A 16,894-nucleotide genomic window follows, 5' to 3' on the forward strand; every position below is an offset into this window, starting at 1 on the left:
GACAAGCTAGTTTGGGGTTTCCAGTATGTTGAGATTCCACGTTGAACTCCAGTGACTGGGAAAGAACTCCAGTGACTGGGAAAAGAAAGCAGACAGAACGCCAAGATGGTGTAGTACTTTCAATTATGGGGAAAATTTACCCAACAACAAACATTACTTACAGACAAAGGGCTTGATTCACAAAGCGGTGCCAACTGCCGCGATTCGTGCGATCGCGGACTTTTGCGCGCGCAATTTGCCGTGAATTGCGTGAATCGCGCCACTTTGCGGGTGCAAAAGTCCGCGAACGGCACTTCACGTGCTAACTGTTTAGCACACCCGTGCTAAACAGTTAGCACCGCTTTGTGAATCAAGCCCATAGGCTGCTCTTACACAACCACTGTAATAGGAATGTGGAGAAATCAGTCTTGGAAAGTCCTCTTCCAGACTTTGGTCGCATTCCAACAGAAAAGGTCCTCTGGAACCACTGGAGATCAGTAACAGGGACTGCACTTAAGAGGGGGACTAGACTATACAGGGTGAGAAGAGGTGCCCCAGTGTGAGTGTCAAATGACAGTAATGATGGTATTAGTAAGGAACAGGCTTTCCTTGAAATTAAAGTTCAAACTTTTAATGTTTGGTGCTTGGCGTTTGTGTTGGGGTTTGCAGGTTCCGTGGTTGGCAGAGTTTAAGGTGCTAAAACGTCTGTGCCTGTAAGCTTTGCTTTTGTGTGTTTGTAAAGTTGAAATTTCCACTCTCAGTTGATGCAGTATATGGAACATCACCAGGGGCGTAGCAATAGGGGGTGCAGAGGTAGCGACCGCATCGGGGCCCTTGGGCCAGAGGGGCCCCGAAGGACACTCCCTCAACTACAGTATTAGCTCTCTATTGGTCCTCTGCTCATAATAATCACTTTTATAGATACTTTGAATAGTGGTAATCATTAACAAGCTGTTCCCCATCCCCTTCTTGCACCTCTGACACTGTAGTTGCCATTGTCAGGTTTTGGTGCGCCGTATCAATTGTTATTCATATAGTGCTTGAGGGGCCCCATTGTAAAACTTGCATCGGGGCCCACAGCTCCTTAGCTATGCCACTGAACATCACTGAAATTACTGAAGACTTACACACCTAGAAGGAACTGTATGGGGCTTGTTCTTATATTGACAATCATCTTTTTCTTCTCTTGGCTTTTGGCTTTGTTTGGACACATTCTTTCCTTTGAATTGAAAATCAAACAAATCAATATTAACACATTCCTCTAATATTTATTTCAGCTTCACCATCCATATCAGAAAACAGTATCTTCAGGAAACATATTTCACTTCATGTATCTATGCATTCTATACATTAACTTTAAGCATGTGATATTTAACATTACTCTTTCTGCACGCACTATTGGAATAAAATCACCACACAATTTGAAATAACATGAAAAAACGACAGCTGAACTACAGGAAAACAGTACATAAGGTCAATATTTATGGTTGAAAATTAATGCAGGGTTTAACAGAAAGGGTTATCCTATGAATGTGGGAAATCAATGGTTCCAAGGACTCCATCCACAAAGCATTATTTTCATACAATGTGCTTTGTCCTCATAATCTATGTGTGTCACCTACACTGGAGCAAGGTCATTTCTTACACAACCTAAAGCATTGAATAGGGAGTCATGGCATAAAATAGGCAGGGAGTGGAACAACATTTTTCATAGTTGCTTTTTCTTTTGTGCCAGCATGCTCCACTTTTTCCAGCCGTAACCACCAGGATTTGTGTTGTGGGCAAAAGGGATCCTAAAAGCCCTCTACTAAAACTGCACTTCATAGTACAGTTGTGCCCTGTTAAAACAGAAAGCATTTGCAAAGATAACTGTCCCTTATGCAAGAAGCTACACATCTACTGCATCACGTCAGAATTGTGTATAGAGCTGTGTGACTCGTTCATTTTTGTACCTGGATGCCAGACATACACCCAGTTTTGCTGCTTTGCTGCACATCTATGCCTATTACATTTTAGTCATTAAAGAAAACCTGAACAGAAAATTAAAAGTCAAAATAAGCATACACAAGTCATACTTACCTTCCATGTAGTCTACTCCTCAGTGTCTTTCTCCTGTCCCGCGAACTGTTTGTTCACTGTGATCAAGGGAATTTTCCGTCCTCCATTTTGAAAATGGCCATTACCCATAACATCTTTCTGGTCAGCACACAGTTAAACTGTAACATCGCCCACTTGAGCCATAGGGAAAGATGGACATTGCCTGGTACATCAGTTCTCCACTCAGCTATAACTGACAGCAACTGATATTTTACTGACAGCAACTGATATATTTCAGTTCTGACAAAATGTTGTCAGAACTGGAAGGGATCATTGTCAGAAAATAATGGTGAGCTTTTGAGAGGAACTGATGGCAAGGTAACTATGTAATGTTCATTTGAAGTTACCTCATGTGTTTATTTTAAATATTTCTACTTAGTACAGGTTCTCTTTAAATCCAGCTTGCAGACAGCTTCAAACTCTTTTGGCCTTCCTCGGTGCAAGGTATGGAATGGATATGAATCTACTGTATCATACAGTCTGTATGTAGTTGGTATTACTTAAAAGTAAAGCACTACATCAGAGGACTTTGCCATCCCTCTGTAATTAAACACCAAACAAGGAAAACATTTTGTAATAATAAGAGCTAAAATTAAAGGGAAACATTAGTCTTTCCCCAACTGCCACATTTGACTTATGGGCATGCGTGTACACAGTGTTGTCAAAAGTGACATCATGGACATCATACTTCCCAGACTTTATTTTATAAATGCTTGAATAGGCTGCCATGTGGTGACTGCTATGGCCAGTGATGACTAGGAAAATGTGCACATGCATGTACGGTTTCACTATTTGCTGCTGCAATAGAGTCATGTGTGGCTATAGTAGTAGCTGGCCGCAGCTCCAATGGTTTGACAACTGGCATTTTAAACATATGCATCTGCTACTACTGCCATGATGTTAGGGCAACTGAATTGAATTTCCTGTGCCTGGGTGAATCATCTTAATAGGGTAAAGGTGCCCATAGATCTAGTGATGTATGGGCAGCTCGGACATGAGACAGATCTCTCTCTGATCAAATCTGATAAAGGAGATATCTGTTGCCTGCACATACATTTAGCAATGCCGCCTGTCTAGCCGTCACAAGTGTAAAATGTCCCCCCGACCCCGGTTCCCTCACTCTGAAAATTCTCACTTGTCCCGCTGGTGAAACTCCCGCCGTTCTCCACTGTCACTCCCTGTACTGTACCAGGTGGCACATAAGTGGGGTCCCACACATACGCCTGGTGTCGTGGTGCAGGCAATCGCTTATAACGGGGGTGGCATTGCAGGGCAGAGCATGGATACCCTGTTAAAGTTATGAAATTGGATGGTCGTTCGGGCTGTAAAATCGGTAGATCCGTAGGCTGTAAAAACGGTAGATATATGCCCACCTTAAAGTGTACCAAAGATGTCCTAAAAAAAAGAATTGATACTCACCCGCAGCTCCCTCCAGCAACATAAACATGTCTGAGTCCCTCGCCGCCCTCCAGCGGTCTGCAGTTCAGCTGCGATCAGCCCCGGTAACTGGCTCATTTGGGTCTTGTCTGGGTCTTTTGCGCGGACCTCCGCGCATGCGCAGTAGACCCAGACTGACGCGACTGTAGCTGTGGGTGCAAACGACACACTGTATGACTGTATAATTTTCACTTATCTTTGCTAACACAATTTTTTGGATAGCAGAATGTATGCAATCGCATATTTTCCATGTGTGTATAGACAATTAGATTCATGAGCTACGTGGGAATAGAAAAGGAAAGGAAATCTGTGGTACTTTGTTGGACTGTGTACTCATTTAATCATCGTCTCAATTACCTGGAAAAAAATGTTTTATTACTTTTATGCTTACACTACTAGTAAGTCTAGTCAAAGTATAGTAATAGATATACAAGTAAATATGCGGCAATCTGCCAGCAGAGATTGGCCAGAGAAAGGATTACTTTGATGCAGCTGCTCAGTATATATATGTAAATTCACAATATCAACTTAAAACTGATGCACTCATATAAAAAGAAACTGAATAGTTGTGCGTAGAGTGTAAAATGAGAATCACTACTTTAATTTGTTTACAACTCACAACAAACACCTGCTACAGCTTAAATAGATGCTGCTTGGATCTGCACTTAATGTAGAATAAAACTCTAACATAACTTTCAATAAAATGTGTTGTCCTACTTTTTATCACCCATACAGTTATTATATTTGCTATTGTGCACAAGTAATATTGTCCATTTACAAATTACAAGTTCCCAAAGTACAGTTTTTCTGCTCTGAAAGCTGCCATAGCATTTTATTCAGTTGCTGTAATTATATAATAAAATATTCTAGTGAGCTCTTCTGAACTGTGTGCATGCTGGAAGCAGAAAGAGCTCCTTTTAAGCCCAGCTAGGAATGTAGAAAACAGAGGAATGTAAACAAAAGATAATGTTACCTCCTCTTCCATCATAAGCTGAAGAGGCTTTCCACTGCAGAGCAAAGTGCTGTGTTTAACTGTTTGAATGCTGTTCGGCTACAATTTTTTTGGAGTGATAGTAGGATTAATGGACTACTGTAAGGGGGGGGGGGGGGGGGAGAGTTGAACTTACCTGGGGCTTCTAATGGTCCCCCGCAGACATATCGAGCCCGCACAGCCACTCACAGATGTTCCGGGCCCAGCCTCCAATTCACTTCTGGAATTTCCGACTTTAAAGTCAGAAAACCACTTTACCTTTGCAGCCGCACCCTCCCTCCCGCTGATGTCACCAGGATTGTATTACGCTGGCCCAGTATGGTCTGTGCCTGTGCAGTACGCTCCTGGTGACGTCCGTGGGAGCGAGGACACAGCCATGCAGGCACAGTGGTTTTCCGACTTTAAAGTCGGAAATTCCAGAAATGAACCGTAGGCGGGGCCAGAGCATTGGTGAGTGGCTGCGCGGGTACAGAAGCCCAGAAGCCCTGGGTAAGTTCAACTTATTTTCCCTTGACCCCCCTACAGTAGCCGTTTAATGCTGTAAATAATCTTTTGGAGCAAAGAAGAAATACTGAGTTTCAGACCAGTTGAAACTCATTATTAGGGAGCAGGAGGAGTTTTACTCTTTCCCAACAACACCTGGTGAACAACTGTTACTTGCCTGGATAAGGATAAACATCATACCTCAGCTATCAGTCACCTATGAGAAACCTGGCTTAACCATTTCAGCCCGCGGGTATTTTTCACCTTATGGACAAAAGGAATTTTCCAATTTCAGCTCTCCTCCCATTCATTCCCCAATAACTTTATCACTACTTATCACAACAAAATGATCTATACCTTGTTTTTTCCGCCACCAATTAGGCTTTCTTTGGGTGGTACATTATGCTAAGAATTATTTTATTCTAAATGCAATATAATGGGAATAATAAGAAAAAATAATAAGAAAAAATGGAAAAAAAACATTTTTCAGTTTTCAGCCATTATAGTTTTAAAATAATTCATGCTACCATGACCATAAAATCCACACATTTTATTAGGCCATTTGTCCCGGGGTTATTGCAACATTAAAATTATATCTACAGTGGGCTGCAAAAGTATTCGGCCCCCTTGAAGTTTTCCACATTTTGTCATATTACTGCCACAAACATGAATTAATTTTATTGGAATTCCACATGAAAGACCAACACAAAGTGGTGTACACATGAGAAAGTGGAACAAAAATCATACATGATTCCAAACATTTTTTACAAATAAATAACTGCAAAGTAGTGTGTGCATAATTATGCGTCCCCCTTTGATCTGAGTGCAGTCAGTTGCCTATAGACATTGCCTGATGAGTGCTAATGGCTAAATAGAGTGCACCTGTGTGTAAACTAATGTCAGTACAAATACAGCTGCTCTGTGAGGGCCTCAGAGGTTGTCTAAGAGAATATTGGGAGCAACAACACTGTGAAGTCCAAAGAACACACAAGACAGGTCAGGGATGAAGTTATTGAGAAATTTAAAGCAGGCTTAGGCTACAAAAAGATTTCCAAAGCCTTGAACATCCCACGGAGCACTGTTCAAGCGATCATTCAGAAATGTAAGGAGTATGACACAACTGTACACCTACCAAGACAAGGCCGTCCACCTTAACTCACAGGCCGGACAAGGAGAGCGCTGCTCAGAAATGCAGCCAAGAGACCCATGGTGACTCTGGACGAGCTGCAGAGATCTACAGCTCAGGTGGGAGACTCTGTCCATAGGACAACTATTAGTCATGCACTGTACAAAGTTGGCCTTTATGGAAGAGTGGCAAGAAGAAAGGCATTGTTAACAGAAAGCATAAGAAGTCCCGTTTGCAGTTTGCCATGTGGGGGACACAGCAACCATGTGGAAGAAGGTGCTATGGTCAGATGAGACCAAAATGGAACTTTTTGGCCAAAATGCAAAACGCTATGTGTGGCAGAAAACTAACACTGCACATCACTCTGAACACACCATCCCCACTGTCAAATATGGTGGTGGCAGCATCATGCTCGGGGGGTGAATCTCTTTGCAGGGACAGGGAAGCTGGTCAGAGTTGATGGGAAGATGGATGGAGCCAAATACAGGGCAAATTTGGAAGAAAACCTCTTGGAGACTGCAAAAGACTTGAGACTGGGGCGGAGGTTCACCTTCCAGCAGGACAATGACCCTAAACATAAAGCCAGGGCAACAATGGAATGGTTTAAAACAAAACATATCTATGTGTTAGAATGGCCCAGTCAAAGTCCAGATCTAAATCCAATCGAGAATCTGTGGCAAGATCTGAAAACTGCTGTTCACAAACTCTGTCCATCTAATCTGACTGAGCTGGAGCTGTTTTGCAAAGGAGAATGGGCAAGGATTTCAGTCTCTAGATGTGCAAAGCTGGTAGAGACATACCCTAAAAGACTGGCAGCTGTAATTGCAGCAAAAGCTGGTTCTACAAAGTATTGACTCAGGGGGCCGAATAATTACGCACACCCCACTTTGCAGTTATTTATTTGTAAAAAATGTTTGTAATGATGTATGATTTTCGATCCACTTCTCACATGTACACCACTTTGTATTTCACGTGGAATTCCAATAAAATTGATGCATGTTTGTGGCAGTAATGTGACAAAATGTGGAAACTTCAAGGGGGCCGAATACTTTTGCAACCCACTGTATATACAATACAGACTTTGCGCTGCCTCGCAGTCCACTTATAAGAGAGAAAAGTCCCCGACCAAACGAGTAAGTTCCACTCCAATCATAACATCCAGTGAGCCTCATATGCAAAGTAAAAAAGAGAGAGAAAAATCTTCATCGCATAGACTATCAGATCAATAGGGAATTCATCCACCAAAATTATGGCCCGTGCAGTTTCTTTAATGGTACCACCAATTACCTGTGTTGCCACCACCTTAACCTTTTGCCGACCGCGTCACGCCGATGGGCGTGGCCGCGGCGGCAGCCCCAGGACCGCCTAACACCAACTGGCGTAAAGTCCTGGGGCTCTGTTTTGAATGAGATCGCGCGCACATCTCATTCTCGGAGGGTGGAGCTAAGCCCCCTCTTCAGTCTCAGAGCAGCTATTGCCGCTCGGGAGACTGTTAAACGGCGTAATCGCCGTCTAATTACCCGTACAGCGCTGCGATCAGCAGCAGCACTGTACTAGGGACAGCCGTGTCACACGGCTGTCTCCTCCTGAACCACGGAGGTGATCGGCTGTCATAGGCTGAAGCCTATGACAGCTGATCACAGGGATTGGCCGGCGGGGGGGAGGGAGGGAGGGGGGTATACAACAGGGCAAAAAAAAAACCACAGTAGATAGCATCTATCTTTTGACTATTTTGCACTCTTGATATTTTGTATCAGAGATACTGATGTTGATACTTTGTATGCACTGCATATTTATACTATTTTCCTATTGCGTTTATATCTTTCAATAAACCCCTTTTGAACACTTAGGCCCTGTTCAGACTATGTGCGTTCCTAGCCATTTTTCAAGAACGCGTACAGACAGATTTTACGCATAGAAACGGCTACTAATGTTTTCTAATGGCCTCGTTCACATGTATGCGTTGAATGCAATGAAAGTCTATGGATGCGTATCAATAACGCGTACTATTGTGTTTTTAGCGTATGTTTCCCTCACCAGTGTGAGAGGACAGAGAGAAAAGTGTTGGATAGCAGGGGATAATGGAGAGATATGCATGAGGAAAGTGTGAGAAAGCAGAGAGTTAGGTAATCGGTATTAATGATTTACATGGGATACTTTTCCTCTCTGTAAGCTTGAAAGTGAAGCATTGTGGGTAGGAGGCGGAGTTTTACCACTACGTGACCAGAGTATTCCCGCCTTTTACTGCCGGATCATATCATAAATCATATCACGAGTGAGTCTGAACTTCTTCACCACCTCTGTCTCAGTAAAATTATCAAGAACTGTTCTCTCACGAAAAATACGAGGGGCGATTAAACAGACCCTCCTCCTGCGCCTTCGTCTCCTCATAATAGAAGCAAGCTCTAAGGCCTAGTGCAAACCAGAGCGGTTCGGCTGCGTTTTGTGATCCGCTTGCGGCTGCGGATACGCTTGGGTAATGTATTTTAATGGGCTGGTGCACACCAGAGCGGGAGGCGTTTTGCAGAAACGCATACTCCCGGGCTGCTGCAGATTTTGGATTGCAGAGGCGTTTCTGCCTCAATGTTAAGTATAGGAAAAACGCAAACCACTCTGAAAAACGGCACTTCAGAGCGGTTTGCTAGGCGGTTTTTGTTACAGTAGCTGTTCAGTAACAGCTTTACTGTAACAATACATGAAATCTACTACACCAAAAACGCTTCACAAAACCGCAAAATGCTAGCTGAAACGCTACAGAACAATAAGAAAAAGCGTTTCAAAATCTGCTAGCATTTTGCGGATCTGCTAGCGGTTTTTGGTGTGCACCAGGCCTAACAGAGTAAGCTCAAAAGGCTCCATCTTCCACAGCAGCAGCTGCTTTGTGAAAACCACGATATCTCCAGGATCATTCAGGGGATAAAGAGATGAAAAAATAATGAATGGCCACACCCCCTTTCTTCCCTGGTGAATTGTGATTTGGAGAAAAACTAACTACTAACTATCACTTATTTATCTCATACTTATCTCACATTTATCTCTTGCATTTCTCTCTGTCGATATTTTCCCCTATACTTCTGGAGAATTGCTATTTGGAGATATCACAGGAGGTAAATTACCTCCCAAGAGATAAATAGGTTGGTAACCTCTGGTGAATTGACGCCAATATTTCATTTTCTCTTTACAATAACTTTTCAGCACTTTTTGATTGAAAACAAATATCAAAAAGTACGTGAACAAGTACTATTAAAATTATTTTGAGCATTTTCTTGCTTGCTGGTGACTTAAAAGACTTTTTATTGACAAAGTGTGAAAATATTACCGAGGAGAAAACACAGGAGAAAAAGTGAATTGTGTATGGGCATGCGTCTAACAATGACATGCGTGTGAAAGGGGCAGAGAACAGGTAAACTCTTCACAACAAGGAGAAAGATGAAGAGTATTTTTTCGATTTTTTTCTAAATAAAAATAAAAGAGGAAAATATAATTTATAGACTTCAGCTATCAAAGGAAAGCGCTACCTGTCCTGAAACATTTCATGCATAAATGGCTAGGCAAAAGCAAAAATTCATTTGACTTGAAACAATAGCTAAAAAACTGCTTATTAAGAGATATATTTAAAAATCAATAATAATAATAATAATAATAATAATAATAATAATATACTCACAGATGAGGATCATGAAGCAACCACGCTGGCTCTGGTGCCAAGGATATATAGCTCTTCATTGTAAAATGGTGCAGTTGATTGTTTTGGATACTGGGCTTTATATGACAATGGCCTCAATTCACTAAGCTTATCGCCTGTCTTTAATAACGTTTCTAAAGTAATCACCATGGTGATAAAGCATGTAGTATTCAGGAAACATTTTACCTCAGGCAAACCTAAAGTTAACTCTTCTGTCCTTAAGTTAACTCTTCAATCCTTAAAATAACTCCAGAATTATAAAGTTAAACACAGGCTAATTAGCTGCGTGTAAAAATAACTACATAGGAGGTAACTTAACTACAGAGGAGGTAACTTAAAGAGAATCTGAAGCGAGTATAAAACTTGCTTCTTCTCTTATATTCAGCAGGGGCATATGTGCCCCTGCTAAACCACCGCTATCGCGCCGCACAACGGGGGTCCCTTACCCCTCAAACCCCCTCCGTCCTTGCCGGGGATCTCTTCCGCATTGAGGCAGGGCTAATGGCCACAGCCCTGCCTCACGCGCGTCTGTCAGCGCGTATCTCCGCCTCTCCCCCGCCCCTCTCAGTCTTCCTTCACTGAGAGGGGCGGGGGAGAGGAGGCGATGCGCCGCTGATAGACGCGCTGTGAGGCAGGGCTGCAGCCATTAGCCCTTCCTTTAGAAGCAGCAAAATCTACGACCAATTTGGTCGTTGATTTTGCAGGGGGGGAATTGGGGGGTAAGGGACCCTCGTTGTGCGGCTGGATAGCGGCAATTTAGCAGGGGCACACATGCCCCTGCTGAATATAAGAGAAGAAGCGAGTTTTTTACTCGCTTCAGTGTCTCTTTAATTACAGAGGAGGTAACTTAAGGATTGAAGAGATAAGCTAACTCTCTCACTGTGTGGTGGCAAGTTATATCTTGCCTTATTATCTCCAACATGATCTTAGTGAATTGAGGCCAATGTTGTATTTACCATATATATAGATTTGATCACTAGATTGTAAGTTTGTATAGGAGGGTTGCTCTGTCCTCTAGTGTTACCTCCTACTGCTGAATATATATTGCTCTGTACATTGTATGAGGTGTGCTATTCAACTGTGTATTGTGTGCATTGACCTTGCTGTCCAATTAAAGCTGGATTGTCAGCCATAAAATCAAATTCCATTTACACACTGATCTGTATTTATTATGCAGTCTAAAATCTAACCCTGCATTGCAAGCATTCCAATACAATCATGTTTCTGCTATAATACATCTTAGCTCAGTCAGTCTGGCTCTATTTGGTACATTGCCAAGGAGAGGGAAGCTTGTTATCTCCCCTCCCACTTTCATGTTCCTTGCTGATTGGCTGAGAGCAGTTCAGAGTGACACAAGGCTAAGAAGGAAAAAACAGCTCACCCCTCTGCAGCAGCTGCTGAAATACAATCTAGGCTCTGCTTACATGTATTTACAAAGCAAGCCAGATATGATTGTACAGTTTCTAGAAGGAAAAAGAAGAGTAAAGGAGGAAATTACATCAGGATTGGCTTCACTAAGAAGCAGTAAAGATGGAAAATACCTGGAACCAGTTTCTCTTTATTTACTATATAGAATTTACTGAAATCAAAATGTGGACAGTACAATATATATGTTAAGTAGGTAGAACAAGTATTTATCTACTTATATATGTGGTTTTTTTTCCTGGGATAGTATGACTGCCCCTGCTGCTTTAAACTATACATTTATTATATCACTTTGACTGTACAGTGTCAGGGAAGATGATGGTGATAGATAAATAATAACATTAACATATGTATAGAGGTGAATACAGTAACATGCTGGCTCTTATAATAAAAATGTACTATGTGTGAACCATTTATGTATCTGTGATTCCTACTATTGTCTGTTTTAAACTCTGCACAGTGCTAAGGAAGATGTTGGCCTATATAAATAGTCATAACAGTATATAAGTGTTTTTTTCCCCCCCCTGAAGCAGAAAGGTGGCAATATATTGTGTCATGATGCCACCCAATGGTTGTTTTTGAAACAACACATCAGCAATCACACAGACAGAGCATTTTCTGTACTTGAACTGTTAGAAATCACATCCACAAGCTATTGAATGTGTCCAAGTTATTTGTTGCTAAAACAAAATGTTCAGCTGTCTGGATAATCAGGGTATTGTTACTGTGAATCAGAGTTCATTCATCTTAATGCCTTTCATTACATCCTAATGCCTTTCATTATGCAGTGAAGTTTTCCCAATTTCCAATGTGTTATAAAAATAAGAGAATTCTCCTAAAATCCCACCATGTGCCAGATCCCTCAAGTAATTAAGGCACCTAACGCTCTGCTGAGCCATAACTCTCAGTCTGCATAGACAAAGAAAGTCAAGGGCAGTCTGCTTTCTGGCCAGGAAAACACTGAAAAATACTGTATCAAACTGATAAAACAGAATCACTTTAGGCTTTGGATTTTGCAGCCAGGAACACAATGGCGTCAATTCACCAGAGGTTACCAACCTATTTATCTCTTGGGAGGTAATTTACCTCCTGCGATATCTCCAAATAGCAATTCTCCAGAAGTATAGGGGAAAATATCGACAGAGAGAAATGCAAGAGATAAATGTGAGATAAGTATGAGATAAATAAGTGATAGTTAGTAGTTAGTTTTTCTCCAAATCACAATTCACCAGGGAAGAAAGCGGGTGTGGCCATTCGTTATTTTTTCATCTCTTTATCCCCTGAATGAACCTGGAGATATCGTGGTTTTCACACAGCAGCTGCTGCTGTGGAAAATGGAGCCTTTTGAGCTTACTCTGTTAGGCCTGGTGCACACCAAAAACCTCTAGCAGATCCGCAAAATGCTAGCAGATTTTGAAACGCTTTTTTTTCTTTTTCTGTAGCGTTTCAGCTAGCATTTTGCGGTTTTGTGAAGCGTTTTTGGTGTAGTAGATTTCATGTATTGTTACAGTAAAGCTGTTACTGAACAGCTACTGTAACAAAAACCGCCTGGCAAACCGCTCTGAAGTGCCGTTTTTCAGAGCGGTTTGCGTTTTTCCTATACTTAACATTGAGGCAGAAACGCCTCCGCAATCCAAAATCTGCAGCAGCCCGGGAGTATGCGTTTCTGCAAAACGCCTCCCACTCTGGTGTGCACCAGCCCATTGAAATACATTACCCAAGCGTATCCGCAGCCGCAAACGGATCGCAAAACGCAGCCGAACCGCTCTGGTGTGCACTAGGCCTTAGAGCTTGCTACTATTATGAGGAGACGAAGGCGCAGGAGGAGGGTCTGTTTAATCGCCCCTCGTATTTTTCGTGAGAGAACAGTTCTTGATAATTTTACTGAGACAGAGGTGGTGAAGAAGTTCAGACTTACTTGTGATATGATTTATGATATGACCCGGCAGTGAAAGGCAGGAATACTCTGGTCAGGTAGTGGTAAAACTCCGCCTCCTACCCACAATGCTTCACTTTCAAGCTTACAGAGAGGAAAAGTATCCCATGTAAATCATTAATACCGATTACCTAACTCTCTGCTTTCTCACACTTTCCTCATGCATATCTCTCCATTATCCCCTGCTATCGAACACTTTTCTCTCTGTCCTCTCACACTGGTGAATTGACTCCAGAGTGTTAAAATACCTCATGAGATAAACTACCTACTTTTTTTCTCTTAGTAAATCCTCTCTGGTGAATTGACGCCAATGCACATGACTTATCTCTGTCACCACCATGCAGACACACTTCAGGTGCTTCTAATTCATATGCAAAGCAATCTAATCTTCAGTGTAACAAGTCATTTGTTCTCCTTTTTTCATAAAATACTTTTTATTGTAAAGTTAGTACACTTGAGATTGAACAATATGTACTGTACATATGCCACAATCAGTACTTTCAAATAATTTTGCAGATAGCCTTTGCTCTATAATTTTGTCTTGGGCAGCACAGTGGCGCAGTACTTAGCACTCTTGCCTTGCAGTGCTGGGTCACCAGTGCGAACCCCACCCAGGGCACTGTCTGCATGGAGTTTGTATGTCCTCCCCTTGTCTGTGTGGGTTTCCTCCAGTCACTCCAGTTTCCTCCCACATCCAAAAACATACAGATACGTTGATTGGCTTCCCCCTAAATTGGCCCTAGACTATGATAAATACACTACATGATAAATACATAGACATACTGTATGACTATGGTAGGGATTAGATTGTGAGCTCCTCTGAGGGGCAGTTAAGTCACTAGACAGTATTCTCTGTGGAGCGCCGAGGAAGATGTTGGCACTATATAAATACTAAATAATAATAATAGATTCATGTGATTGAACACAGCAAAGCTACATTGCAGCCAGCCATGGCTAATCTTACTCTGAAAATGAAGCAATCACCATAAAGTATCTACAGGAATGCTATGCCATGACCAAAGGGGAGTCCAGAAACATTGCAGACATATTAGTCTGGAAAGAGTTACAAAAACATTTCTACAAGACTTGAAACCGTGGTGGATACTCTCAAACATAATCAGCAACTCAATGTTACTCTAGGACCTGCAGAAAGATTGAGATGCTGATAGCTCTTGTGCAGATTCACCACTACTTGCAATGTTTTCCACTTGGAAGTCTACCTTCTGGCCATGAGCTGTTGATTTCACCTGCTGACGCTAGCCGCATACACTTCTATCCCAGCTACATAATCTGAAAGAACACTACAGACATAAGGGTCTATACTACGTAACGCACCTTGCACAAGCAACGTACGTGTTTCGTGTGTAAAGCAAGTTATGCAACTGTATGACATGCATTATATGGTTTGCGTAACATTCGCACATTAATTTTACCAAAGTTTAGTGAATATACCCCATTGTTACAAATCAAGACAGTGCTGTTACTTTCATTACAGTATTATAAGGCGTGATAAGAGTGAGGACTTACACCAAAACTACAAATATATGAAACATTTTCCATGTTAAAAAGCAACAGTTGAACAGCATAATGTACAGCAATCACAGTTAAGGAGAAACCGTAACCAAGAATTGAACTTCATCCCAATCAGTAGCTGATACCCCCTTTCCCATGAGAAATCTATTCCTTTTCTCAAACGGATCGTCAGGGGGCTCTGTATGGCTAATATTGTGGTGAAACCCCTCCCACAGTGTGATGTCAGGACTATGGTCCTGACAGTTTCCTGTCTGTGAACCTCATTGAATTGTGGGAAATAGCTGTTATCAGCTGTTTTCAACTGCTAAAAAAGCAAGCAGCATCTCCTTCCACAGCAGTAAAAATGTCACCATGTGATACATGTCAGAATGTAAATCAAGGAGAGGAAAGATTTTACAATGGGAAAGCACTGACTAAATCAGTTATACATAATTATTGTAAAAATGAAGCACTTTTTTATTACATTATTTTCACTGGAGTTCCTCTTTAAAAGTGTTATGGAATGCTTCCAGTGAATGCTGCCCAGATGTGGTACCAATACAATGTAATGGCAGTGAATTCATTTCAGTGCCAAATGCACTGCTGCATGCATTTTCAATGCACAGTGGATGCACTGCCATAACACTGAGAAAGGCTTGGAATCTGCCCAGAAACTGATGCAGAGTGTTTTTAGTACCATTGTTAACCAGCTATGATTAAGGACTTCACTAGACTGTCCGAAACATGTCAGCTGTGTGATGTATGTGGGGTTTGCATACAATGATCCAGCAATAAAGTAGTCGTTTTGAACAAGTGCGGACCATCCCTTCTTTTCTTCGCTTGCTGTTGAGCAAGCTAACCTGGTCGAGCTCTGTCTAGGGACTGCATGGGGTGAAGCCAGTGGTGTAGCTAGAGATTATGGGGCCCCATAGCAAAACATTCATAGGACCAGCAGATGTAGGCACTTTTGAGTAATGCTGCCTGCCCCTATCCTATGGATAAAAGTTAACTGAGCAATTTACATTCTAATGCAATCTACACTGCATATAGTCCATGGGAACTGAGATAAAGTCAGAGCATGAAGGAAAGCAAGAAAAGTAATAGTGAACACAATGATGTATCACTTGGGCCCCCTCTGCTCCAGGGCCCCATAGCAGCTGCTATGGCTGCTTTGGCTATTGCTACGCCCCTGGGTGAAGCGGTATTCACACTTTCTTGCATGATGCAGTGCATTTGCTGTAACCCAGCTTCTGCAATAATTTGGTACGGGGGAGGAAAGGTGTCCAATGTGTTGATGAATGGGAATTGGAAATAACAAAAAGAAAATAGGGTAAGGTTTGCTTACCCACATATGAAGGTCTAGGCCTGTGTTAAGCAGAAATATGTTTTTATTGGTGCACAGAAAAGACAATGCGCTTCATGGGCTGCAATCCCTATTCCTTAGGTCAATAACGTGTCTGATGGCTGAAATGCAAGAGCTTTGAGCACCTGAGGCGAACCTTACCCTATTTTCTTTTTGTTATTTCCGATTCTCATTTATCAACACATTAGGCGCCTCTCATTCCCTGTAGCAGTATATGTTTTACCCTCTCTGAGGGAAGAGCCTTCTCTGTGCTTTTGAAGAAAGCAACTGCACTTTGGAGGCCAGTCCACAAACCCAAGTGTGAGACGGGTGTTCCCCACACGCGTTTACAGTGGTTGCTGTAGGGCAACCCTGGTTTGTGAGTACCCTTCCTTCTGTTTTTTTATTCCCTTTGCCTGAAGTACTACACCATATTGGGCTCCTGCTCTTCCCTGCGCCTGAATTAGGCATCTAGCAACGACTCTGAGTGCAAATCATATCAGGAGATTTGCGAAAGATGAGGATACTGTAAAAAAAATGGTAACTAGAAAAGAAAGTTGAATTTACCTTGTGTAGTTTTACAAGTAGCTGTCATAGGTTGCATTCTGAGGAAAGGTCCAGAGAGGTCTTTGCATGAAGCTGGGGATGCATCGGTTTTCTTGTTTTTCGATGTCAACTGCTTTTGCTGTAAAACCAATATAAAATGAATATAAAATGAGTCATGCTAGTCAAAAGGCTGCAAAGCTGGCCCATATCATGATGCTGTGTGCTCTGTATCAGAATCAGCATCAGAATAATTTATTTTGCCAAGTACAACAGGGGTTGTACCCGGAATTGTTTTTGGCTCATACAGGGTCGATGATGGTACAAACACATACATG

The 16,894-nt window shown here is 42.0% G+C and overlaps 1 protein-coding gene across 1 annotated transcript in view; it reads right to left on the reverse strand.

The window, feature by feature from the left end:
* The window catches only part of ZC2HC1B (zinc finger C2HC-type containing 1B), a 51,517-nt gene that overhangs the window by 12,083 nt on the left and 22,540 nt on the right, over positions 1–16,894 (reverse strand). The window contains exons 6-7 of the mRNA XM_068279506.1: positions 16,581–16,698; positions 1,111–1,198 (exon numbers count right to left, since the gene is read on the reverse strand). Of these exons, the coding sequence (XP_068135607.1) occupies positions 1,111–1,198; positions 16,581–16,698 (206 nt within the window). The remainder of the gene's footprint in view (positions 1–1,110; positions 1,199–16,580; positions 16,699–16,894) is intronic.

The sequence above is a fragment of the Hyperolius riggenbachi genome, chromosome 4 (assembly GCF_040937935.1).
Source record: "Hyperolius riggenbachi isolate aHypRig1 chromosome 4, aHypRig1.pri, whole genome shotgun sequence".
In the NCBI taxonomy this organism is placed as follows: Eukaryota; Metazoa; Chordata; class Amphibia; order Anura; family Hyperoliidae; genus Hyperolius; species Hyperolius riggenbachi.